We start from the raw sequence: 26,620 nt of genomic DNA, 5'->3' as shown, positions 1-26,620 counted from the left end.
ACTTAGCAGTTTTTACTGAGAATTTAAGAAGCCACTAAAATAGTAAACTGACAGCTCAGTGAAAATATTAACAAAGAAATAATACATTTTCTTTCTTCCTCCAGGGAATATGCAAGTGTACTTCACCTGGGTAAGGACCTTAAAATAAACTAATTGAAATGAAATGAAAAATATCACTGAAACTTCAAATGTAAATATTAACCAGCAGCAAGCTCAGCTACAACACTATATGTAAACAGAATGTAATTTTACATCATAGTGATGTTTTTCCATTGAATTACTGTAAGAAAACTAAACAGTCAAAAAAAAAAAAAAATCAGAAAATTCAATATGTAACTAATTTTAGGTTGAAAAGAAAATACATACTTATTAACTGTCACGAAATCTCTTCATCTCTAAACCAGCTTTTAAACTGCTGTAAGAAACTAATCACAGCCTTCCATATATTGAGTGTTATGGTGAAGGAAACCAACTTATGGCAGCTAGAGCACAGTAGTAGAAAATAAGAACACTTTAACGAATGTCAGCCATGATAAATACTAAAATATATATTTATAGCAACTTTTTTGTTCAGAGCAGAAAGCTTGTGGTTTTACATTCAGAGAAGTATCTGAAGGTATTTTAGTAAATAGCCTTTGTACTGTCACTGTTTCAGTAATTTCTTCAAACTAATTTGAATGAAGATCTGAATAGACAGCCTGTAGGTTCAAACTCATTAACACTACAAAATCTACTGCAGCTAAAATAACAGAAATTGTCTTCCCATTTTTTTAAGATACCTGATCATGATTTAAAAAAAAAAAACAAAACACAAAAAAACATAAGAAACATTTATGAATCTTTGTCAAATGGAGTTCATACACAGCAGGTGCAAAGGCAGAGTACCACTCTGCAGCCACCACTCAGCTTTTGAAAGCCCACAGGTGCATTAAGGCAAGGCACTGCCTCCTCAAGCCATCCAAAACTTAAGTGTCCCAGTAGCATGACCCAGCAGACACAGTATAACAATGACTAATGCACACAGCCTTACATGACAGGAAACAAAAGACTAAGAGAGCTTCTGACAGTGCAGTTTATAAACTTTTGTCATCAAATTATTCCTGGAATATGAAGAACAAGAAGCAACAGATGTTTTTCTTACCCTCTCTTGCCTACGGTTAGTAGTAGTTCAAGAAGCTACTGCAACTTCCCTATCTCCAAAAATTTGTTTTTCTTAAGCACGGTTCCAGAGCATGAACTCCTCTAAAACCTGCTGCTTGCAGAAAAATGCTGACAGAAACTCAATTAAACTCCCAATTTGCAAACTAGCAGTGTATCAGGCTTTAAATCATGTCTCACTTTATTCAACTATTTGGTCTATTTTGAAGTTTTCAGTAAGATAAAATGACTAGATGTGATAAAATAACATTCTCTTCTAATGCATAGCTGGATGGATTAGATTGTAAGATACAGAAACATTAAACACTGAATTCAAATTTCCACAGCTTTGTAACTCTTTGGTAAATGCAACTGGATGCTAACATGCTACACAAACATAACTCAAAAACGACCTCTTGATCTTCAGTACCAAAGCAAGGAGATTCAGTGTCAGTCTTAAATCTGTGTTTAGCCAGGGATTCAACATTCACCTGTTAAAACTTAAGAAAAGAGAAAACTCAAATAAAATATTTAAAATGCACCCACTTGTTTTTACTGAAGAACAATACACGCTCTTCAAATTGTTCTGAGTTCATCTGATACAAAGCTAAGTGGTGCAGTTGACAATAGAAAGAAAGGATGCCAACCAAAAGGATCTGAACAAACCTGAGAAGTGAGCCCACATGAACCCAATGAGATTCAGCAAGGTCAAGAGCAAAATACTGCCCCTTGATTAGAGCAGTCCTAAATACACACACTGGGAAAACAACTCATTGAGGGCAGCCCTGCCACAAAGGATGAAGAGCTAGACATGAGCCAGCACTGTGCTCTCACAGACCAGAAAGCCAACAGTATCCTGGGCTGCATCAAAAGAGGGGAGGCCAGCAGGGAGAGGGTGGTAACTGTCTCCACCTACTCCACCTATGTAAGACCCCATCTGGAGTAGTGCACTCAGGCCTGGGACTCCCAGTACAAGAAAGAAGCAGAACTGTTGGAGTGGGTACAGAAGAGGATCATGAAGATGATCAGAAGGCAAGAGTACCTCTGACCTCACTTGGCCTTCTGTCCTTAAAGGATGCTTATAAACAAGAGAGGAACCAACTTTTTACATGGGCAGATTATGATAGAACAAAGGGAATGGTTCTGAACTAAAACAGGACAGATTTGGATTAGATTTGAGGGGGAGATTCTTTACTCAGAAGGTAGTCAGGCACTGGAACAGGCTGTCCAGAGGAGCTGTGGTGCCCCTTTCTGAAAGTATTTGAGGCCAAGTTGGATGAGGCCCTGAGCAGCCTGAACTGCTGTGGGGCAGCACTGCCCATGGGTTGGAACTTGATGATCTTAAAAAACTCCTCCAACCCTAACCATTCTATGATTCTATGGCTCCCTTGGAAATGTCACCATACATGTTTGTCTCCAACTAAACTCTCATATTTGTGTGTCCTACAAAAATAACTATGGTGATATATTTTCTTATTTAATTGTTTTTTTCCTCCTGTCTAATAACTAATGAGTATTTTTGAACTTGTTAGAGAAATATTTCTGAAATACAGAGTTATGCCCCATCTGTAAATTGTTCAGGATTGTATCAAAATTATTGTTTGGTAAACAATCACAAATGAGAATTTGAAATATTTAAAATTTTCATGACATTTAATAATGTCTAGCAACATTTCAACTGAATTAGAAATCACTAAAATTACACTTCCTTTATAACTTGAGATGTATGAATGCAGATTTAATAGGAATAATATAGAAACAATTCCGGAAAAAAAAAAAAAAAAATCAAGAAAATATTTTAGTTCACTCAAATCTCTTCTAATTCACAGCACATCAAAATTAATTTTCAGATGTAAGGTGTGGCTTCTTTTCAAAGCCTAGTTATGATATCTTGGACACATTATATGCCTTTTAATATGACTGAGTACCATTCTACAGCAACTGCGAGTGGAAGTCAAACTGGCTGAACAGTATCTCTTCAACACTGGTGTCAAAGGAAGGATACCTGTGTAAACATACAGTGTATAAACATACACTGAGCCTAACACAGGTGGTGATAGCAAGTCTGAGTGAGAAGTGATGGCACACAATAGAAACAACCAGAGGTCACTTCATTTGACCCTTCTTGTTTACCCTATGTTTTTCATTAAGAACAAAGCAAAGGTGAAATTGGATTCAGATCCTCAGAGAGAACCTGAATGTACCCCAAACCAAATTAGAACAACTAATGAGCAACTGAAAGACTTCAAAGCAGAAAAGAGATGAAAATCCCATGAAATGGGATTCATGGGATTTATTTCAATCTGGAGAAGAGAAGGCCCCAGGAAAATCTGATAGCAGCCTTTCAGTATCTAAAGGGGAGCTACAAGAAAGAAGGGTACAGACTCTTTAGCAGGGCCTGATGTGATAGGACAAGGGGAAACGATTCCAAACTAAAAGAGAGGAGTTTTAGACTGGATATAAGGAAAAACTATTTTACAATAAGGGTGGTAAGGCACTGGAACAGGGTGCCCAGAGATGATGTGGATGCCCTGTCTCTGGAGATATTTGAGGTCAGGCTGGACAGGACTTTGAGTGACCTAACCTAGCTGCAGATGTTCAGGCTCACTGCAGGGGAGTTAAACTAAGTGATCTTTAAGGGTCCCTTCCAACTCAAACAATTCCATGACAGCAAGGCAATGTGAGGACCATGCTGTAGATGCATCTGCTGCCCAGGATAATGGATAATTAAGATCTAGCTAGGGCATATCATCTGTTCCTGTCACCTAAGTGTCTTTCCTTAGAACTGAAAAGAGGGAAAGAAGAGGGAAAGAAGAAAAAGCTAGGATCTTGTCTGAGGCAGCAGCTAGACTGAGGATAGAATCTTCTACAGCCTGGGAGCAGAAAGCATGTACCTGGCTCTGTTGCAGCCAAGGAGACAAGGCACTGAACAGAAGTGCAAAATCCTCCATCATGATGTACACAAGTCTCACTACAGTAGAACAGAAGTACTTATGTCATATATGAACAACGTCATTCATATTCATTACCTGGCAATATGTATACTAACCTAAGTCTCTGCAACCACAATACTCAATACATCATGCAAATTCCCTTTCCAGAGGAAAACTAAACAACCACAAACCAATCAACAAACCAAACAGAGCAAAAGGAGGAAAGGATGAGTGTAAATGGGAGATTATTTAAGACCCCTCATCAAGGGAACATAACCATATTATTCCCATGTAACAGATCCGAGGCTTCACTGAAATATGAGATGTGCCAAAAGATTCCACAGACTGTTAGCACAGCCTTGAGATACATGTTTCTGCTGATAAATAAGGGTGAGAACAATATCTGCATTTACCAGAAGTGGGACAGATTTTGTATTCTCAGACAAAGCTCAACCACCAATCTTTCGCTTTGATGTTACCGTAGTAGCTTACAGGGCTATTAAAATGATATGTTATTGTTTAGTAAGTGTTAGCACTTACTTAACAAGGTAAGGCTTGAAAACACAGATGGGTTTCAATTGTACAAAAGAACAGTTTTTAGAGCAATAAATAAAAGTCAAGGACTCCCATGTGTAACAAGCAGTATTACCATCACACCTGGAGATACAGCAGAAAGAAACATTTAAAACACCAGGATAGCCTCTGACAGCTGTAGCTTATTTGCTGCATCTCCTTCTTCCAATGAGGTCAAAATGAAAGCTGAATCTTAGTTAAAGCCAACAATCACCTTTCAGCACTGCCTGACCACTCCAGTGCAAATTTTCACAGCTTTTGCTCTCAACCACACACACAAACAAAGACACATGACACAGAAGAAGAAATTAAACTGTTGCATGCTACTAGCTAGTTCTCCTAGCAAATCTCCAGCACTCGTTGGTGTACTTCCATAAGGTGTAAGCTGTGCTTTAAAAACCTTGCTTGAAGAAATCTTTGCCAATGCCTGTATTCTAAAGGGGTGGTCAGCACAGACAGGGAGGTGATTGTCCCCCTCTACTCTGCTCTTGTGAGCCCCATCTGGAGTACTGTGTCCAGGTCTGGAGTAAAAGAAAGACAGAGATCTTCTAGAGATGGTCCAGAGGAGAGCCCCAAAGGCATCAGGGGGCTGGAGCACCTCCCCTACAAAGACATGCTGAGGGAGCTGGGCTTGTTGAGCCTGAAGAAGAGAAGGCTGTGGGGTGACTTCATTGCAGCCTTCCAGCACCTAAAGGGAGCCTACAAACAGGAGGGGAATCAACTCTTTGAAAGGGTTGATAACTGCAGGACAAGGGGAAATGGTTTTAACTTGATGGAAGGAAGATTTAGGTTGGATGCCAGGGGGAAAATCTTCACAGAGAGAGTGGTGAGGTGCTGGAACAGGCTGCTCAGAAAGGTTGTGGATGCCCCGTCCCTGGAGGTGCTCAAGGCCGGATTGGATGGGGCCCTGGGCAGCCTGGTCTACCATTAAATGGGGAGTTTGGTGGCCCTGTATGTGGCAGGGAGGTTGGGGATTCATGATCCTTGAGGTCCTTTCCAACCCAGGCCATTCTGTAAAGAAGACTGTCAAGTCCATTTAGGCTTAGCATCTACGTAAAGAAAGCATTACAAAATCCAACACGAGCATCAACATTTTTTTGTCATTTAGAAGCATTCTTTTCAAACAAATCAAACCATATTTTCATTATCTGTAACTCAAATGCTCCTCTGACTGCAAGAGGAAATCAAATTAATCTGGAAGTGATTATAAATAGCATTAAATTAAGTAATCTATTCTTTTAATCCAACCTGAATGAAATGCAGATGTTAATGGCACCAATGATGAAAAGTGAATTAAAGTAGGATTAACAGTATCAATTAGCTAAGGTATTATCAGTATTACAGATACACATTTTAATGATATACTATCAAATAGAGGGATGCTAAATCAATTGTAAATTGTGGAAATGGAGCTCTGATCTATTCTACTTTTAACCAAGAAATACCACTTGTTTATTGTTTTTAAGCATTAGGAGCAAAAATACAAAAATGTGGAATATGGATGGAAGTGGTAGCCATTAACAAGAACATACAGAAAAGAATTAAACGATCACATATATGAAATTAAGTTACTGATCATCTCCTATGAATATAGAAATTCCAAATGCTAAGAGAGAGTTGAAAACAAATCTAATATAGCCAAAATTGTTTTACAATGTTTTTGCTTTCTTCTAACCTACCTCTTTTTCTTCTCTACCAGCTGTCTGCAGATCTCATGCCACCGGGTATTCAGATTTGCCAGTTGCTCCTTCAGCACGTTAGCATCTGCTGCTGATGACTGCTCAATAATTTCTTCACCAGTTACATTCAGTGTTCTGACAACAGTTTGCTGTCGCCCAATGCCATCCTGCAGCTCCTGCAAAGTAACCAACACATACACATATTCATAAAAATGTCAAGCATGAAAGAAAATACTTCATTGCATACTGACCATATGGAAAGAGATAAATACTTTCGTATTTACTCTCCCCTAATTCCAAATAGAAAAATCCAAAGCCAAATAGACTATAAGGTATCTTATAAAGTTTGGGGTTTTTTTGTTTTTTCTTTTAACACGCATCTTTCAGGTTGTTTGTTTAGTTTTCTCTATATTCTTCTCTGATAAAGATCATAGCAATAATACTCTGCAGATCATTTTGTAAGAAAGACTTGTGTACAAATTTGCTTCTAGAGCCTGGAAGGTATACACTCTTTTCTGTTTTTTTGCTTTCTTCCTTTTTTTTTTTTTTTTTATAAAAAGCCAATTGTACAATCAATAAATGTACAGAGGTTAGGCTAAGTAGGATTATCACAGTGGAAAAATGATAAATGCTCACTGGTGCTGTACGCTCACAATAAACTCCACAAGGAGCAATCTCCAGAAGAGATCCTTCTTCAGTGGCAGTCAACACTTAAATAAGTCTGGAAGTGCAGCCAGGCTCCACCCCTTCCGGTAGCACAGCTGAATTGCCTTCACCTGTGCTCCCGTGGCTGACTCATTGCTTGCCTCAGGTGGTCAATCAGAGGTTCAAGCCATGATCAACAGTTCCCATACACCAATGAAATATTGTGAAGAAATAACACAAATCAGCAAAGAAGAAAATGTTTCAAGAGCATTACCAAAACACATTTGTCTCTGACTGCAAGAAACTTGATAAACCTTTCTGTGTGGGAACCACACTCCTAAGGAAGTCTATTACTTATGCAGTTTCTATTTACAGAACAAAATTCAGAACTACGAAAGACAACCAAGATAGACTATTTTCCAAGTTTTTCTAATTGTATGTTTTATTATTAGAAGTCTACCATACAGTTCACTTCATTTTAAAAACAAATAATAAAAAAAAAACCACAGTTCTGAATCTATAGCTTAAGCATTGAACACAGTGCTTGTTCAAGAAAGTATGTATAAATAAATAAGGAAATCAATCATTTCCTATTCTTAGTCATTAGTAGAGCGTGAGTAATTTTTACCATGTAATTCCTCAAAATGTCCAAGCAGAGAAATGTAAAATCATTTTCAACAGCTCACTGCTAAAATGAGCTGAAACACTCTGGTACTCATATTTATAGGTTTACAGACCAAACAATCTCAAAAAAGAGTATTTGAATAGTGTCTATAAAAAAAGAGCTTTCAAGTTCAGTCTGAAACTAGTTATTATTATTATTATTATTATTATTATTATTATTGTTATTATTATTATTCCAGTAGAAACCATGTGTTTTAGCATATAATACTCTGGAACATACTATTATATGCTTGTTTTGTCTTTCTACAAGTAAAATATAAATTAAAGAGAAAGTAAAACTGCATATAAACATTAGATATGAAATAGTTAAACTTGGCAGAACACAGATTTGCAAGAACATAAAAAATAAACACAACGGCTGTTCATACATTTTATTTCTGTATTTATCTTGCCCATTAGATCTTCAGCTATGACACTATGAAAGTTCAAAAATTCAATCATACTTGAACTGAACTCTTTATAACATGACCACACCTCAGCTGACAATTACTAACTCATTAGACTGCAGAAAGCCAATTGTATGCCCTATCCCAACTTTTGCACAGATTTTAAATATGCATCAACACAGCACAAAGTGGGACAAAGTGGTCAGTGTTAATAAGCCACTGTAGCACATACTCACAGCTCTAGGCAGGAGTTACATTTTAGGTCGAGATTTACACTGTCAGGAGTAAGCTTATTCTTATTACAAATTCTCTTTGGTTTTCTTTCAGATTATTTTTTTAGGTTGCTACAAACGAGAGCCCTGTGAAAAAATATTGCTTTCTTTGGTACCCTTCAGTAAAGCCATTATTCTTTTTTTTTTTTTTTTCCCTCTAAACTCTTCATGGCTCACAGTTTCAGAATAAAAGAGTAGCAGAGTAATGAGCATGATGCTACAGTACCCTGCATACTGATTTATTATGTTGCAATAGGATGAGAAAGTTAGTACTTCCAAAGCGACAAAATCATTTCTTCTGGATCCCAGCAAGCTGCAATATTCTAGTCACCTGGTACCCCTCTGGATCCAAGTCTCCCAGCACACCTCAGAACATTTGAAGATTTAAGACAGCATTGCAATAAGTTGCAAAGGAAAGCGTGCAGGTGATTTCTGCATCTTTTCAAAGACTCCACCACCTCTCTGCACAACCAGTTTCAATGCTCTGTCACTCTCACAGTAAAGAAGTTCCTCCTCTTACTATGCTACAGTGATGGGATTTGGTAAGTCAGGCTGATGGTTGGGCTTGATTATCTCGGAAGGAACACTGCCACTGAACCTGCTTCATGTAGTTTCATTTGGCATTTCACTCTTGCACACAAAAATGGCAAAATGAAAGGGCACACTGCCCTCTGAATTCAGAGCTTACTGAGAAGGCTACCTGATATACTTATACTTGCAATTACAGTTTCTAATCACTTTATGAACTCAGTGAGCAAACTAACCTAATTAAAAAAATGACATGTTTATACAGTATTAGAAATAAAACAACTTAGAAGAGACTCAACATCATCATATTAATACAGAGATAATCACCATTTTGAGTGGATTGCTGACACTTGCATGTATTCTGCTTTCAAAATGTATAGTTTTTGAATACTAAGAAAAACATTCATATCATGCACACCCATCATTTGGATTTTTCTATTCTCGAGACCTTAAAACTGCCTGGACATTCACATAGTATTCTCTTTAATCAATTTCCAGAAGGACCTGGACAGGCTTTAGAGGTGGGCCCATGCCAACCTCATGAAGTTCAACAAGGCCAAGTGCAAGACCCAGCATGTGGGTAGCAGCAATCCCAAGCAGATACAGAAGTTGAGCAGAGAATGGCTCAAGAGCAGCTCTGAGGAGAAGGATTTGGGAGTGTTGGCTCATGAATGACTCAGCATGAGCTAGCAATGTGCACTTGCAGCTCATAGACTCAACTGTATCCTGGGTTCCTGTATCAAGAGAAGCATGACGAGCAGGTCGAGGGAGCAATGCTGCCCCTGTATTATGTCCTCATGAGAACCCACCTGGAGTACAGCATCCAGTTCTGGGGCCTCCAACACAAGAAGGACATGGAGTTGTTGGTATGGGTCCAAAGGAGGGCCACGAAGATGATCAGAAGGCTGGAGCACCTCCCTTGCAGGAACAAGCTGAGAGTGTTGGGACTCTTCAGCCAGGGGATGAGAAGGCTCCAGGAAGGCCGCTCTTATAGAGGCCTTCCAGTACCTGAAGGGGGCCTACAGGAAAACTTGGGAGGAACTTTTTATAAGAGCATGTAGTGACAGGACAAACGGAAATGTCTTTAAACTGAAAGGGTGTAGATTTAGATTAGATATTAGGAAGAAATTCTTCACTGTGAGGATGGTAAGACACTGGAACAGGTTGCCCAGAGAGGCTGTGGATTTCCCCTCTCTGGAAGTATTCAAGGCCAGGCTGGATGGGGCTCTGAGCAACCTGGTCTAGAGGGAGGTGTCCCTGCCTATAGTAGGATATATATGTAGGATGATCTTAAAGATCCCTTCCCTTTTTTCCTTTCTGATGCTGCTCTTCTTTTTGTATTTTCATTTGGTAGCTTTATTATTCATTGCCATTAAATTTCTCCTTACTCTATTTCTTTTTCTTTTTTTTTCTTCTAGTCTCCCACGCAGTTCTGTGACTTAGCTTTCCCAAACTCCAACCAAAATTCAGAAAAACCACCTGCAAAGGAGTTCTTGGAGCTGATCCTACTTCCAAACTCACCACACATAGCTAAAAAGGTGTGTTACTTTCTGGGGCTGCCATCCTTGTACTTTGGTATATTTAATGTACCTTGGTACATTTAAATTTGCTTTCACTGTTACTCCTCTCTTTTTCTCTCAATCTGTCTTCTGCAATACATTTAATTATATGCATCATGCAGGGAGCCAAAAAGAATTTTTCCTGAAGAAAGATGATCAATGTATGCCTCAAGGTTAGATTGTTAACAAGATGCATGATGATGCTCAGTTTAATGACATCTAAGAGTCAGACTGTGCAAATTCTACACAGCTGTGCATGTACACGTAGGAGACACTTCTACATCAAGAGCCAACAGGTAGTAACTCTGGATGCTAAAGATGTCTACACCTTCTGTGGAACAGGATGATTCTTTGTGAATCCCCCTGTAACACACACAGTTGAAATACAGCCATGTATGGCTGTTGATTCAATCACAGTATTTTACCTCAGCTAACAAAGTGAACTTGAACAATACATTCATCACGATGATTCTGCACTGAAATTTGTTTTTCTTTGTAAAACCCCTGACTGTGCCTTATTCTTGGCTTAGACAGCTGAGAGTAACTTTATTTTGTCAGGAACAAACAATAAAACTGACAAAAAGCTATTCTATCCAAGCCAGACCTACATCAAACAATGTATGCCACATTAAAATTTATTTAATTATAAAAGTTTATGATACTTCAGTTTCATAGATTTTTTTGATTTTTAAACATCAAAAGGATTTTGTTTGCTTGTTGTTTTTTTTGTTTTGTTTTATGACAGCTTATTTACAGTTCAGTATCCATACTGTAATACTAATACTGCACATCTACTAAAATAAACATCACAAAGAGTTAGTTATCCTTTGAGTTATTTTTTACTGAGAAATTGTGATTAAACTTTTCATAGGGAAGGAGGAATAAATTAATTAAATAAACAATTTGACATCCAATATCAAACAAATCTATGCCTTCGCACCACCCTTTTTGCCTCATGCCCTTCACCACGCTTATGACACCTGACCAGACAATATGACGAAAAGATAAATTATTTTCTTGTACTGATTAAAATACTAAAAAGGAAAAGTTTTGAGTAGATGATGACTTGGATTAAATCAATTTGATGGGTTAGACTCATTTCACATATTATGTAAATTAAACATTAATCAGAGTTCATACCCAGTTACCTAAGAGAGTATCAGAATGGCATAATTCATCTGACTGTAGTTGTTATTTCTTAGTTAACATGTACATCTATCATGCAATTCTTTCTGCAATCTCATTTCCTTTTGTCAGTGAATGCAACAGCATTTCACTGTTAAGCATAATCAGAAACCATTCTACTAGCAATCTAACCAGCACTTTCTTCCTTTCACTGTAGCAGACAAATGTGCTCAACAGTAATTTATTGTTATGGAAAAGCCCTGTAGCAACATGAAGAAAAACACAAACAAGCTTCTAATTCCTGTCAGAAGCCCTTGCTGGCACAAAATGTTTTAAGAAAAAAAAATATGTTATATTGCCTTTCCTTGATTTAGGGTAAGCTTCAGATCCTAAAAGCATGTAAAGGTACTGTGCACCAATCTCAAAAATATGTAGTCTTGAATTTGACGTTAATGTGCTATTCTTCATTCATCTACATAAATCTTTCCTCTGCATTAAAATGTATAAAAACATAAGATTGACATAAAATAGTCTACCAGATGCAGCAATATAAATCAGAGAACTGTGAAAGCATTTGGAGGAAAATTATCCTTGCAAGTGTTCAGTTAACCACAATGAATTTATCCATTAAGTATATGTACCTCTGCTCAAGATTATATCAGAGATAAGGAAGAAATTAATTTTCCAGGCAGTTAAATCAAATTGATTTAATCTGGAGACACATTACTGGCACATTGTTGGGATTAAAACATTCAATAAAGAGTATAAATTGTTTTCTAGCAATTCTGGTATAAGCAACAATGCAGTGTTCATTATTACCCATGTGTTATGTTTCTTATTACGTTAGCATTGCAAATCTTAATGAAGCTGATGGAGATGTAAGAAGAATAAAAATTTGCACACATTTCCCAGGAGCTGACAATAATATAATGCAAAGTGTAAATTTCTTAGTGTAAATTACAAAAATGATTATGGTTTGCACGTTATTATCACCTCCATGAAAAGAGCAGCATTTGCAAGAACTGACAGTAGGCCCTGGTCAGATAAAACCTACAAAGCAGAAATGGGTTCATTTTCTCAATTGTACTCTTTGTACATCAACTGTACATGAAAATCCAAAGGCAAAGTAAATTGCTGCAGATCAATTTTCTGATTAAATGATAAATACCATACAATAGCAGGGAAATTTCACTGTCATTTCACAAGACTTGAATTTTTAATAGAAAAAAATTCAGTATAAAAAAGTTTATAAAATGAACTATTTTATTATTCTGTTTGCTATTATTAAAAAATAGGTATACTTCAGTTGGAATGCAAACTGCTTGGATAGTCTTATGAAACTACTGATTTGTCCTGCTTTGTACATACTTTATTCTTTCTGTATATTTTGATGCAGTTTAATTACATAAACACGAAGTGTTGCCCCTGATGCACTGCTGACCACGTATGATTGCAGCAGTACAGGAAGAAACTACAATTATTATGCATCTTTACAATTATACATTTTATCAAAATAAATGGAGATATTCAATATTCCTAGTCAGCTAAAGGTCGCTAATCAGAAAAGTCACAAATTTGTTGAAAAGTTTTTATATCATCTAGACTTTATCCCTTGACTGCTCCTTTTCCTTTCAGATGCTATCCATTCTTCACAAAACAAGGTGTGAATGCTGAAAATCCTATACTTCATCTATGAAAGACCTTCAGCCTATCTTGCTGTTCTTCCAAAAAGCCTTAGGCTACCTTAATTGTCTCGTATATGTCTTTACACTCAGTACAGTACAGTAATTCCAGGATTCTGTCCCTGCTGCGGGTGCTGCTATCAATGATAACTGTAAATGCACCTTCAGTTCATACTAATACTATGGTGATTTTTCCCTTCATAATTAGCTCTTGAGAAACAGATACCATCCTGTAGGACTCATCACTATAAATTTTGCTTGGCTGGCATCCTGGTTTATGAGATGCTGTTTGATTTCATGTTCACTTTAATAAAAAAATAAGATAACCTGGATTTCTCTCTTCCTATAACAACTTTTTCTCATAGCATTAAACCTGCAGGGGTAAGAAAGAAGTAGTCGAGGCATGCAAACTGAAGTTTTCTCTCACATATGCCTATTGTAATGTAACTGTAATGTGTCTTAATTTCATTCTGTTTAGATTGTGGTATTAGCTCTCAAAAATCTTCTAGATGCAACAGCTCATAAGTATGGTTCTAAAAGATGCCTTCTACCACCACAGAAAAAATTCAGATATATCTGTGCACTACACTTTTGTCAGTGCTTCCTTTACCCTTGCTTGGACAAAAAGGTGCAAAGTACTTGCTGAATTTCAGAAGCACTGAAAAAGAATATATTGATAGTTCAGATCAAAGCTGACAACATAGTGATTCAATTAAAAATTTAGATAAATGGCATTGTCTTCAGACATTCAGGCATTGTCTTCAGACATTCTCACAATCAAACTCACTGCATGTGATTTAATGAAGATAATTACAAGGGATCAATATAAAAAAAGCATTGTTTCCCTTCCATTATTTTCCAGTAGGACATAATTTTAAAAATTGGCCATATTCCATTGAATTTGCATTTCATATTTGTTTCTAATGTCACACAAAATTGTTATGAAAGTAATTTCAGCACTAAACTGTAAAGTGCATGAACAGAGCTCTATTTTGTCTTTCCACCCCAAATTACACAGTAGCTTCTTATTGGTACATTAATCCAATTTAATTTCGGAACGGATTCAGAAATACTGCAGGGAGAATGAAGACGTTTTTCTGAAAAAATAAACTCCATTGCTAATGCATACTAACTGTAATGCTTCAGGTTAAATACAGAAAATTGAACTTTAAGTCCAAACCTACTCATGATTTTGTAGCACATCTCTGCTGCTCAGATATATTTTCACGCTGTTGTAGCACCAAATTTAAAAACAAATTTCTATCAAACATTTCTATTTAACTCCATATATAACAGGACAACGCTGGGGCTATGGCCTGATTTGATATCATGTTTAATTTGCAATTTCTGGTAACGAAACCATATTGACTTTCTACCTGTTCTACAAAGCTACTGTTGAGAAAGCAACGTCGACAGTAAGAAAAATATGGTCTTCACTCTTCAGTCTGCTTTCATTTATCACAAATCACAATACTCATATAGTAGTAGACACTAGAATACTGCAAATAACAATATAGCCTAGTTTCCTCAAAAATAGCCTATTCTTACATTTTCAAGAATATCAGAAACAGATGGAACTAATATCAGGCTTTTATTTTAGTTAAATAAGTTATTATAACCCACCTCAATGTAAACACCATTCTTTGTTTTTACACCATACCTAAATCAGTTTGACTTTTCTAAAACCAAAAGCGGATGTTTGACTACAAACTACTCACAGCTTTTTCTGACTTACACAGAAATTCCCATACTTCTGTCTAAGTTATTTCCTATATGCCTCTTCTGCTTTAAAAACTTGAAAACTGCTATTTGCTCATGTAGGGAACCTCCATACTGTAAGTACCACTCCTAGTCTTCAAGGCAGCAGCACTGAAATAAATAGATGTGGCTCAGGACCCTGTTTCCCCTTCAGACGTGATATTCAAGCTGTTATATATTACCTCTTTCTCTTGAAATTACTAAACTGCCATTTGTCAGTGCCTTTGCCTCTGGAAAAAAATGCCCATCGAATAAAAGCAGAAGACTAGAAACACCAGACAAGCTGCATTTATATATTTACTCTGCAGCTAGTCATTTATAGCCACCCTTTAAAACAAGCTACTGCAGATATCGCCCCTTTCAAGTATTTGGGATAATATTTATATAACTCTCACCTTCTAAATATTCATCTACATCTTTTACACTTCATTTTAAAGCAACTTAAAATAACATATACTTTTTTTTTCATCAGAAAAAACTGTGCATAGCTTTTCTGCATCACTAATATAAAAAAATATTTTTTGACAGGCTTGATAAATGTTTGTGGATACTTTTTCATTCTATGGAAAGTGTGCAAAATCCTTCCTGTACCAGATAAGATAGAAAAACCTGGCACTAAGCTAATAAAATCACACTGTGCCTACTTATAAGAGAAGTTAAAGTCCAAGAAATTTGGACACTAGTGGTCGCTGTGCCTTGAATTGACTTCAACATTAGCAAGTAATAATGGAATAAATGTATCCTGGGCAGCACCCAGGAAGTAAAAGCGGCTTCTCTCTTAAGGACAGTTCCTGTGGGAGACAAGGCAACAAGCTGGATTAGGCTTGCAACAGTTTAGACACAGGTGCAATTGCACAGCCTTAGTAACTTCAGCACGTTTGCACTACAGCTTTGCATTAAATTATATCTGAGCAAACCATGGATCCTGGTTCAATAATATTTTGTGGAAAAACTCGAATATTGCCTGAAATATCAATTTGGTTAAAAACACAATAAGCCAAGCTGAACAGAAATACTTGTACTGGTACTTGCCCTAAGCCTCTGAGAAACACTAACTGGTAGGAGAAATTCATTGGTGAGGTACACACAAGTTCATAAGCTATCAGGTCATGTTCATTCCTTCTCAGTTTTGATTTTGCTGCTCCTTTCCTTTGCCTTTCATATCTCCACTAATTCTGGCTTCGTCAGCGAAATGTTTTAGCCCTGTAATAGGGCTTCTTTCTTAAGAGTGCTAAAAAGGAGAGGAGTCTTTCCTTCCCATTTGAATTGTACTAATTTACAAAAAAACTGGCTTTACTGCCTGCCACAACCACCAGGGATGATTCTTTACCTTTGCCACAATTTGTATTCTTCCATATCTAACAGACTTAGCCTGTGTATCCATCTTGTTCTTTCTTCAGAATATAATTATAGCATTTGAGGTCTGATCTTTTATTAATTCCAAGTATTAATTCAAACGCCTTCCTAACCACACCAGTGCTGTTACTCAAGGGATATCTGATTTACATATTTCCATAATTTCATTTCTGATTGCTAAATTCATCAACTTGCTTCAAAGCAGTTGATATTATAAACATAATAAGACTTTCAGGAACTGATGTTCTTTGCATACTTAACGTTAACACATTTTACTCTGTACAACATGACGTTTGCCAAATACAAATCAATATGTTTATTGGGAAATTCACTTGCAATGGAAAACATGTATCTTGACATCCTCGTCTTTTGGGTGAAAAGAAGCAGCGAGAATTTTACACATCAAGATGTAGAACAATTTTTTGTTGTTGTTGTTTCTGCTACCAAGTAAAACACCATACACTTTATCAGCATGAAAATGTTCCAATTCAATCCATGAAAATAAAATTAAAATAATAATAATAATAAATAAGTAGATTTCAATCCACTAAAATCAAATCAGCTTTGATAGCTTCATGGCTACTCATTACTCTGCCCCTTAGTAATTAACCATAGAATCATAGCACAGCTTGAGTTGGAAACCTCACCTCATTCCAACCCCCAGATCAGCTCTTCAAATATGGGCAATATCAAAACAGCTCCATCAAGTCTGAGAAAATACAGACAACTTCCAGACCAAGAAAAGGGAATCAGGAAGCAGAAGACTCTGCCTAAGCAATGATCCAAGAAACATTATAACTTCCTCTCTCTAAAGATGTGTTATTTCATAAATTTGTTATAAACACAAACAAAAAAGGTCTTGTTTACATTTTTTTTCCCTTGAAACATTTAATAAAGTTATGCAGTTTACTAGAGATTTGACCCGTACAAAAAAAATGAAGCAGGAGTGTGAAGCTCTAAATTGTTTTACACATTCAGTCTGCCTAGCTCATGAATGCTGAGGGCATTTAGCAACTCTCTGAACAAGGTTTCTACAGAACAGTTTCTGGGGAAAAAAAAATGGTATTTCACTGATATAAAGTTACATGAGAAAGACACATATCAGATTACATAAAAACCTGTCAGACAATTTCTTACTTTCTAAAGATATCATGTCTTCTTAATATCAGGTTTTAAAAAAATTAATATTTAAATAGTCATAAGTACAGTTTTCCATGTTTAGAAAAGTCTGGACAGAATTAAAACAGTGCCACTCAAAGCTCACAGCAATCACAGCAGACCCCATCACTACATCTGAATACAAAAACAGTATGCCAATACTATATTAACACAACACTCCAGTTAAAAATAAATATAAATTTTATAATAACAAAACTATTTGATAACAGATAATAAGGATTCATACCCTTATTACAATATAAATATAGTATTGATCATTTTATCTTCCAAGATGCAGTTTATAGAAGACCACTTTGTTTCACTAAGATTGCTTTTATTTATGAAACTTTGTGGAGTTTCCTTGTTTCTATTCCCAAATTCCTACCCTTAAATTTTACACCACCTTTCTATATTGGTTTATAGTTGCAATTGGCATATTCCATTTTGTATTAAATAAATACTTGCCTTTTAAAAGGAACAACTTATTTGTTTACAGACAAAACTATTTTACATGGCTTACATTTTTAATAAGTTTACCAAAGCCCATTATGCATCATCAAAGACCAACTGGGACAGGTAGAACTCTTCATTTTAACCCTTCAAAAAACTAAGTAAATAGTAAGTTTTACTATAAAGAAGAGCTCTGACTTGAAATAGGTAACAGTTTCTCCCAATGAGTTTAAAAATGAGTCCCCATATATGTATACTTTCATCTATTTATTTTGTACCCATACTAAAATAATACAAGAAGAATAAATACACAAAAAAAATATAACCAGAAATAACATCATGCCATGCCAGAAATCTACTAAAAATTATGTCAGAATCAAAAAAGTTATGTTCTGTATTGCAAGGAGAAAGGAGAAAATAGTTATCATTCACAGTAGTCCTTCTCATTCAAAATTAACATACTGATTTCTAGCTGAAAATCTTTAGAAATGTCAGTCAATAAATCAGTAGAATCTCACTTAGTAAGTTCAATAAAACAAACTGTTTTAAACTGTTTAATAAAGTTAACAGCTTAATAAATTACAAAGATAAAGGAAAAACCCATCAAATAAAATGTACTTTGCAGCCTTCAAAACTGATCCAGTCCCTTAAAAAAAGGAGGATGGATCAAACTCTACTTAACAGCCTCAAAAATCTTGGTGCAAACTGAAGTGTTTATAGTTTCCCCAATTCCACAATTCTGACCAAACTGCTCTTCTAACTGCACGTAACAATGCTACATCATCTTTTAACATTTTGAACAAATATTTTTTCTTCAATCCCCTATGACACTACGTATCCAATATATGGTATTATATTGTACCGGTTCCACAAAAGATTGGCTATGAAATTCTAATCTTAACATTAAATAGCAAAATATGCTTGGGTATAAAATCCACTCTCTATTTCTGTTTTTCTCCAAAATAACTAGCAGCTAAAGGGTTGAGCAGGCATACCTTAGAGAATCCATCATGGTAAACACTTTTTCCAGGCATGGAAAAGAATATGCGATTCACTTTGATAGTACATAAAAAGAGTTTGCAGAAGTTTACCTTGCAATAATTCATAATCTTTCCTTATTTAAAAATCTGATGTGCGTATGCCAAAGGCTAAGCATTTCTCCTTTCAGTCATATTTGAAATGCTGCTCAACTCTCATACAAGGTTGAAATTACGAGGAATAGATTTTATTGCCTTGCCAAAATTAAGAAGCCTTAGCTCAGTAAGACCTCCCCTGTGACATCCCAGCAACTGCCCTACACACAGAAAAAATATCTGCACAAGACACCTGGTAGCTATTTGCAATCTACTTAACTGCCTGTCTTGCAGTCTATCTCATCTACCATAAGCTGCCATGGGGAAGACAAAAAAAATCTGAATTATTCTGTAAGAATGGAACTAATGAAGCCTGTTTACAAACTGGCAACTTTTTACCCTCCTTGACCTTTATGCTTCATCCCTCCCATCACAACAGCTCCAGCTCTTCCACTTCTCACCAGGCCAGGCTGGGTATGTTCTGCTGGCCAAGATTCATTCACTCATTAGCTTGTGGGTTGCTTTGAAGGAACACAACTAACTTTTGACCTCTGTTTCTCAATGTCAGCACTGAATCATTTCCTACCCAGCTATTGAAATACTAAGACTTGTAGGAGCTTATTATTTTGAAATCTCTACCTTCATTTCTGATTAGATTAAAACTGAATCAAGAATTCAAAAATCATTACAGACGGTGCAATGAGAGACAGATGGACTGAATACAGACTGAGTGAAATCTCATGAGCTGTATTTACACAGAAAAACAGGCTGAAAACTCTGTCCCATTTCAGCAGTGTGGGGAAAAAAACGGAACCTGAGCGGAGTACTCAGAGCAGAGCTCCAGTCTTTGCTGCATGTTTAGGTGGGCAGGAGACACTCATCCACACCTGAGGCTAACACTCTGGAAAGCAAGTGAGAAAAACAGCTTACATGAAGTTCACATGCAACCTCATCATGGCTTTTCTGTTCTCCAGTTTGTGGGACAGTTGAGGAAGATTTTTGTACAGAAATTTCCTACTGTGAGTCTGCCAGAAGTCTTAATATCAAAATAAAATACTGTTATCAATCTGCCACCTGAAAATGCCTCAACAGTCATAATTATCAAATCTCTGGTTCTCAAATACATACCCTTGAATTAAAGTGTTTTCTTGTCATTAATTACTGCATAAGAAAACAGCAAATAACATGAAAGAGATGTAAGTCATATTTCTTTGCATAAATTCAGGCAGACAAATATCAGCCATTTCTGGCTGATGAACAAATCAACTAAAATGCATGAGATCAGTAAATTTAAAAGGAAAACAAAGTCCACTGTCGTTGCCAAAACCCTACAACCCAGATTACCTTTGTTTTTGCCTTTATCTAGTTGGGAATATCCTAAACACATACTTATTTCTATGAGAAATAGTCTTGAAGCATGTGTGGAGTCCCACACTGCATGACAGATATGCTCTAAATCTTGATTACTTCCCTTGTCCTTATTAAGCATGCTGCTGCTTGTCAAACTAAAATCTCCTTAATATGAAAATGTATTATGAACATAACATTGGCCCAAATAGGACAAAAGTTGAAGCCATTTCTGTTGAGAAGAGAAACAATTACCTGCACAATGGAGATAAGAGGAGTCTCAATTCACTGATGTCTTTCACAGTTTATTTTACATGAATCTAAGCATTCACAAGACAGAATAGAATGTAAGATTTGATTTCTTTAGAGGCTTCAGGTGAATGAGAGACCCACTTTCCCTCATTCTAGACTCTGCTTTCAGGACTAAAAATAATTGTGTCAAGTACAAACAATGACAAAAGGAAGTTTTTTCAACTTTCCCAATTCCTGATACTGGCCAAAAGTATAGTGTTGGTCCAAAGAAAATCTGTAAAGACTGAAGTTATGTAATTCATTCTTCTACTGGTGAATTCACATGATATCTATTTGTCTCAGTAAATAACCACACAGGAATGATGGCAGGAGGATGCTTCACAGAGGGTTGTCAGTGATAACACGCACAACGCAATGGGACTTTAATCGAGAACACAGCTTTTGTAAGTTATGTACAATCTTCAACATACTCTGCAGACACCAGGAAACACAATTCCTTTAGACCAGAGATTGTGGTCAAAATACTGTGGTTTTCTTTACAGTGTACTTGATCTCCATTAGAAAGTTAAGTCAGACTACTTCAAGGGGAATGCTCTGAATCCTAAAAAAAGAACGTGGTAAGAAACAAATCTATAAATAGAAATCAATATTTCAGAAAACTGTCCTAAACCAAGGAAAGCATTGTAGCCATTTTGTTGTTTGAAATTGCTAATTATAAGTCATTTGTGCAATTTCTAAGAGAAGATGGGAACTTCCGCCCTCACAGACACACATTCTGTAGCAGGTCCCTCACTTACAGGCCCCAAGGAGGGAGGGGGAAATTAAATTACTGACTCAAATTGCTTCTTGGAATCACTGTAAATTGCAATGCAATTCAGTTTTCATTATAACAAAAAGAGGTGAGCTATTTTTCTCCTCTTTGAAAACATTTTGGGTTTTGAATCATTCAAATAATTCTAAATCAGTAAAAGCTTACTTGGTAGTTTAAGACAAGAAGTTATCTTTACTTCAGTTGAAAATACAAAAAATACACTGAATTATAAAATCATACCTCTCCCTCTTGCTTTTAAGTACTATCATCTCTTCTAGATCTCATCTGCATTTATCAGGTCAGCAGAGGGGAAGGATCTTCCCCAGGAAACTAAGAACACATCTTTGTGAGACATAAATGCACTGTGGCATGGTCATTCCTTTTCACGGACTACCTTGGACCTCACCCTTGCCAAGCTTTGACACTTCTCTTTCTGAAAAGACACTGCAGCTGGAGTACTGAGCTAAAAATAGCATGTAAATAAACCAGGCTTTAAAGATGAACCATTCTTTCTATTGATCACTGAGAAAATTCCAGATATAGCAAAGAACAAAAAACTAGGGCACAGATGAAAAGCAAACCTTTTTCCCACTCGTGACTCATGGTGTTAAAACATTAGCAGGCCTATTTCCTAATCTGGGGAAGGCAGCTAAAGATATTTGTATTGCTTTCTCATTTGCATTACAAGCTTCCACCAAATATGTTAATGCACATTATAGAATAGTATATAGCTCTGCTGCTTAAACTACATATAAAGAAATTTACCATTGCTAATTTAGAAACATAGTATAATGTATATTCATTCCTTTAAAACAACAACAAAAAGATACTTTGCCTTGCTATTCTTATTCCTTCACTGAAGTCCCAGAAAAGTTTATAAGTTCTTATTTATGCAGATTTAAGAAAAGGTAATAGCAAATTTAGGATATTTTCCTTTCCTTCTTATTTTCTCTGATGTATTTTCAAAAGCCTTTTACCAACACTGATTGTATTTTCAGAATTCTCTACTGCTAAAAGAAATGGCAAAGTAGTAGACTTACTCAAATTCAGCAATTAAAAGTCTTACTCGTATACTCAGCGCATGCTTGAAAACATCATATTGCTCTTCTGTGCTGATATAACAAAGCATTTATAACAAACTCCTTTATCCAAATTTGGAATCTTAAGGATTTCACAATGATACCAATATTAATATCTTTTTCCTGGACATCATCAATGCATATGACTCAGAAATCAAAGTACCTCAAGCTCATGTTGGAGCAAGGCCATCACAAAGGTGAAACATGCTGATTTTTAGCTTTGCTGGCAGCTTTTGGTTATTTTTATTTCAGTTTTAACTTCTGAATCTTGCTATTAAATTGCTTAAGATTCTGTCTCTTGTCCTGTTACATAACTGTTGTCATTGTTATTCAGTTAGCCACATTTCTAAAGGAATAAACAAAGTACATGCTTTTTAAGCACTGTTTTAACTCAGAGATACTTTTCATCTCCTTCTGTTAAAGACATCCATTACATTTTGAGTTTATGACAGTCACCTCTCAGAGACATTCCCATTTGTTTTCTAGCTTTCTCTAGATACCCAGCATAAAGTTGCTTTCTGAAAAGCAGCCTAGAACTTACAAGTATTATTTAAGAAAAAGAACAAGATTAGCTAGCATCATTAATCCTTCATAGAAGCACGGTCCCTTAGCAGGTGATTATAAATCTGCCTGCAGATGTTCAAAGCAAGACAGTGCTTAAAGACTGAGGCAATCACCTACCCCTTAACTGCACTCACATCTTCACTACAGGAGGAGGAAAAGAAGACTGAGGAGGAGGAAAAGAAGACTGCTGCTAATTATGTCAAAAATGTTTCTCCCCCACAAAAAAAATCAATCTATGCTTAGGTGTGCGGGATATCACCCCAGTGTCCACTCTCACAGGGATTGTAATTGATAGACAGACTTGTTTTGTTTCCGTCACGTTTCCGTCCATTTTTTCCCCACTACGTGGGAAAAAATTCTGTATCACAGCCTTGATATGGAGACTACCAATTTAGAGAGCATTAACCAATTCAGATTGAAAATAACACTGCAGACAAATTTCAAAAAGCTTAACAAATCTGAAAAACTGACCAACTTTTTAGAATTACTTTTATTTTCATTCCTCTTCCTATTTTCAGCTGAAATATAGTCTATCTGAAAAAAAAGAGTCCCTTGACAAAGTAGGAACACTAACGAGAACCCATGTTTGGACTTGAGAGCCAGCATTATACAATACTTTGCACCACTGCCATCTATTTTCAACATACAGTTACTAGTTGTGCCAGGTATGGCTTAGAGCTCAAGGGAGCTAAGGAGGAGTTTCTCTAAACCTGCTTGACAGACAGTTAAAAATAAAAATAAAATAGAGAATAGCAGAAAATTAGAAGCCCTATTAATATTACACTTTGGAGTACCACTATTACAAAAGACAGTCTGATTTATGATAGAGGAAATAAAAAGGTAACACTCATTCATTCCCTCAATCCTGTCCAGAGAACCTGGTTACACAAAGTAATTGCAATCCACATTAAGTATGAATGTGGTTATAACCTCGAAGTGAAAACACCAGGCAGCTGCAATGTGCAGAGAGAGTCAACCCAACTGCAAAAGTTGGTTCCAGTGTGAAGCATCAATTGCTCACAGCTGCCCAAACTACCTTCCATCACATCAGTCCCTGTGTAGGTGATTCTGCAAAGACTCAGTAGGGAGCAGACACACATATTCAGGTGGAATACTCAGTGTTCATCTCTCGTAGGTTATCTGAAAATTAAGACTCCTTAAGAATGACTTCTGTTGTCAGAGAAAAAGAGTACAAAATGTCAGAGTGTTTTCACAGATCTTTGTTGTTCTCCCTCTGACATGAGCCCATCTGGAAAATTCTCCACCTAGTTTTTATTTGTACATGATTATGCAGGAGAGGTACAGCATCATCTTTTCTCATTAAAAAATACAACATTTGCATGAGGGTTTTGGAGTAAAATTCTACCTATTCATCATAATTTCAGAAACTCATGACAGCACTGCAAAGCTAGTGCACTGCAAAGTTTCACATCTAATAGGTAGCTTCAGCTTCAGTAGCAAAGGGACTGCTGAGATTTTATTGTAAAAGGAACTGATTTCAGGCTAGCTATACGATGAAAGTAGTTTTTAAGACTTTACATAAAAATAAGACATTACTGTGTGGGGATCTAGATAACTTTAAAGAGAAGCTTCTTAGGGAAATAAGTTTGACTACCAGGATGAAAATGAAAGTAATCATCAGCTTTGTCTTAGCTATGTTTTGGGGAGGAGATGTAACAAAATTCTGATGCTTCTATATTCAATTCTTTGTCATATACAGTCTTTGCTACATAAACATTCAACAGTTCCATCAAAAAGAGCATCCCAAATGTTTAATCATTATGAAAAACACAGTACCTTGACCTTGTATTTTAGACTTAAATGGAGTGGCATTATAAAAATTAAATTGGTTCTTGCTCATTTCCATATTATCCTTTAAAAAGCCTTGCTTAGCCTGGAGTCCATGTCCTATTTCTTTATCATTCCTGATGACCCCTCATGCCTGCACGTTAGCTCGTTTTTCTCTGCTGAAGACTGCTCCCTACCGCTGCATGTGCTCTAAAATTTCCATTAGAATCTAGGGCATCATCACTCATTCTTATCTGCAGCAGGCTGCTGAACAGTGTGATACCAGCAACTGCATGAGAACTAGTCTCAAAGGAGAATATAGTCATACACATCGCCATCCAGTATGGAAAGGAATTCTACCTGCATACTTTCTTATCACACGCAGTGCACTGAGAATCTTAAAACTCTGGGTCTGGTGTACAAGATAGTTATTAATTCCTTTGCAACAGCAAGCTTTACTTAAATAGAAATTTACCAGTAGGCAATTAGCTTTTCAAAGAACATTTTTACTAAGTTCACTGCACAATAAAATGATTTGTTTCATCAGCTATTATACATTCAATGGTTAAAGCATTATTTTAAAGAAACACCTGAGGGCATTTATACTTGTTTACGTGATTAACCTTTGGCTTTCTAAGTCCTTCTTCTGATAGATTCTTAACTTATTCTAATTCCCAAAGTACATGGATATCTTTCGTAAGTGTTCTAAGTTAGCTGTGCTCATTCCTTTATTTACATCTTTTCTACTTTAAAAGCATTCATGTATAAACAAATAGCTGTGCATGCATACTTACCTATGAGTATACATAAACATATATCATTTTATAAACAACGTGCTTATATAAGCACACATTCTATAATACTTCAGATGAACCTCAATCTTGCTGTGCTATTTGGCTTCGTTACACCTGCCATGACTGTCATCTCCATCCATCATTTTACTGCACGACCTTTTTTTGTATCCTGAGCCCAAGACATTACATGCCTTAGAGAATAATACAAATCTACAACATGAAATCACTGTCCTGTATGTACCCATGTCTAGCACTAAAGAGAAGGCTGATATGCTTACTGATGTTGTCGAGAGAGGCTGCAGTGATCTGTATCATACTGGTTGAACTATCCTGTTGGCCAGCACTGTGTGGCTCTGTTGATGGATTGTCCACACAGGAGAATTTCTGACTACCATTGGACTGGATTTTAGCAAGCTCTGCCTGAGAGAACTTGCTATTGACAACCACTGATACAAAAGAGCATCTATCTATAAGAAACTGAAGATTGGATTGCTGGCTTCATTGATCTGCTTTGGCCATCCATTTTTTAAACAATATATATTTTGTTGCTACAAGCTTTTCTACATTCTTTCTAGTCACCACCAATAGCCAAGTCTTTCTGATGTGCAATATAAGCAGTTTTATGTGTGTATATATACTTATATACTTATATATGTGTATGCTTAAGTATATATACATATGAGTATACCTGTGAGTATATATACATATATACTCACAGGCTTTTGTCCCCAAATAGGGCAAACACAGCAATGCTCTCACTGCTGAATGTTAAATTATACATCAGCTGGGCACCTCTGCTTCTCCCATTCAATGAATGTATACATTGACTGAGAACAGAATAATCCACTTATGACTTCAGCAGAGGATTTTATTTTTATTATTATTTTTTTTAATGTTATTATTTTAGACTCCTTCATGCATACCTGTGACGGCACTTAGCAGAATTCTGAAATATCCCCAAAAAGATGTATGGACAGGAGAGCCTGT

The 26,620-nt window shown here is 36.3% G+C and overlaps 1 protein-coding gene across 12 annotated transcripts in view; it reads right to left on the bottom strand.

Moving 5' to 3' along the window:
• The window catches only part of DMD (dystrophin), a 979,751-nt gene that overhangs the window by 386,332 nt on the left and 566,799 nt on the right, over nt 1–26,620 (bottom strand). For all 12 annotated transcript variants that reach the window (XM_042811110.1, XM_042811098.1, XM_042811099.1 and 9 more), the window contains one exon: nt 6,323–6,498. In XM_042811110.1, coding sequence (XP_042667044.1) covers nt 6,323–6,498 — 176 coding nt within the window. The remainder of the gene's footprint in view (nt 1–6,322; nt 6,499–26,620) is intronic.

Source organism: Centrocercus urophasianus, unplaced genomic scaffold (assembly GCF_019232065.1).
Source record: "Centrocercus urophasianus isolate 14NV4802_14NV808 unplaced genomic scaffold, USGS_Curo_1.0 seq_12, whole genome shotgun sequence".
NCBI classification, from domain to species: Eukaryota; Metazoa; Chordata; class Aves; order Galliformes; family Phasianidae; genus Centrocercus; species Centrocercus urophasianus.
Note: the sequence above shows the minus strand (reverse complement) of the source record. Positions and strands in the feature narration are given on the sequence as shown.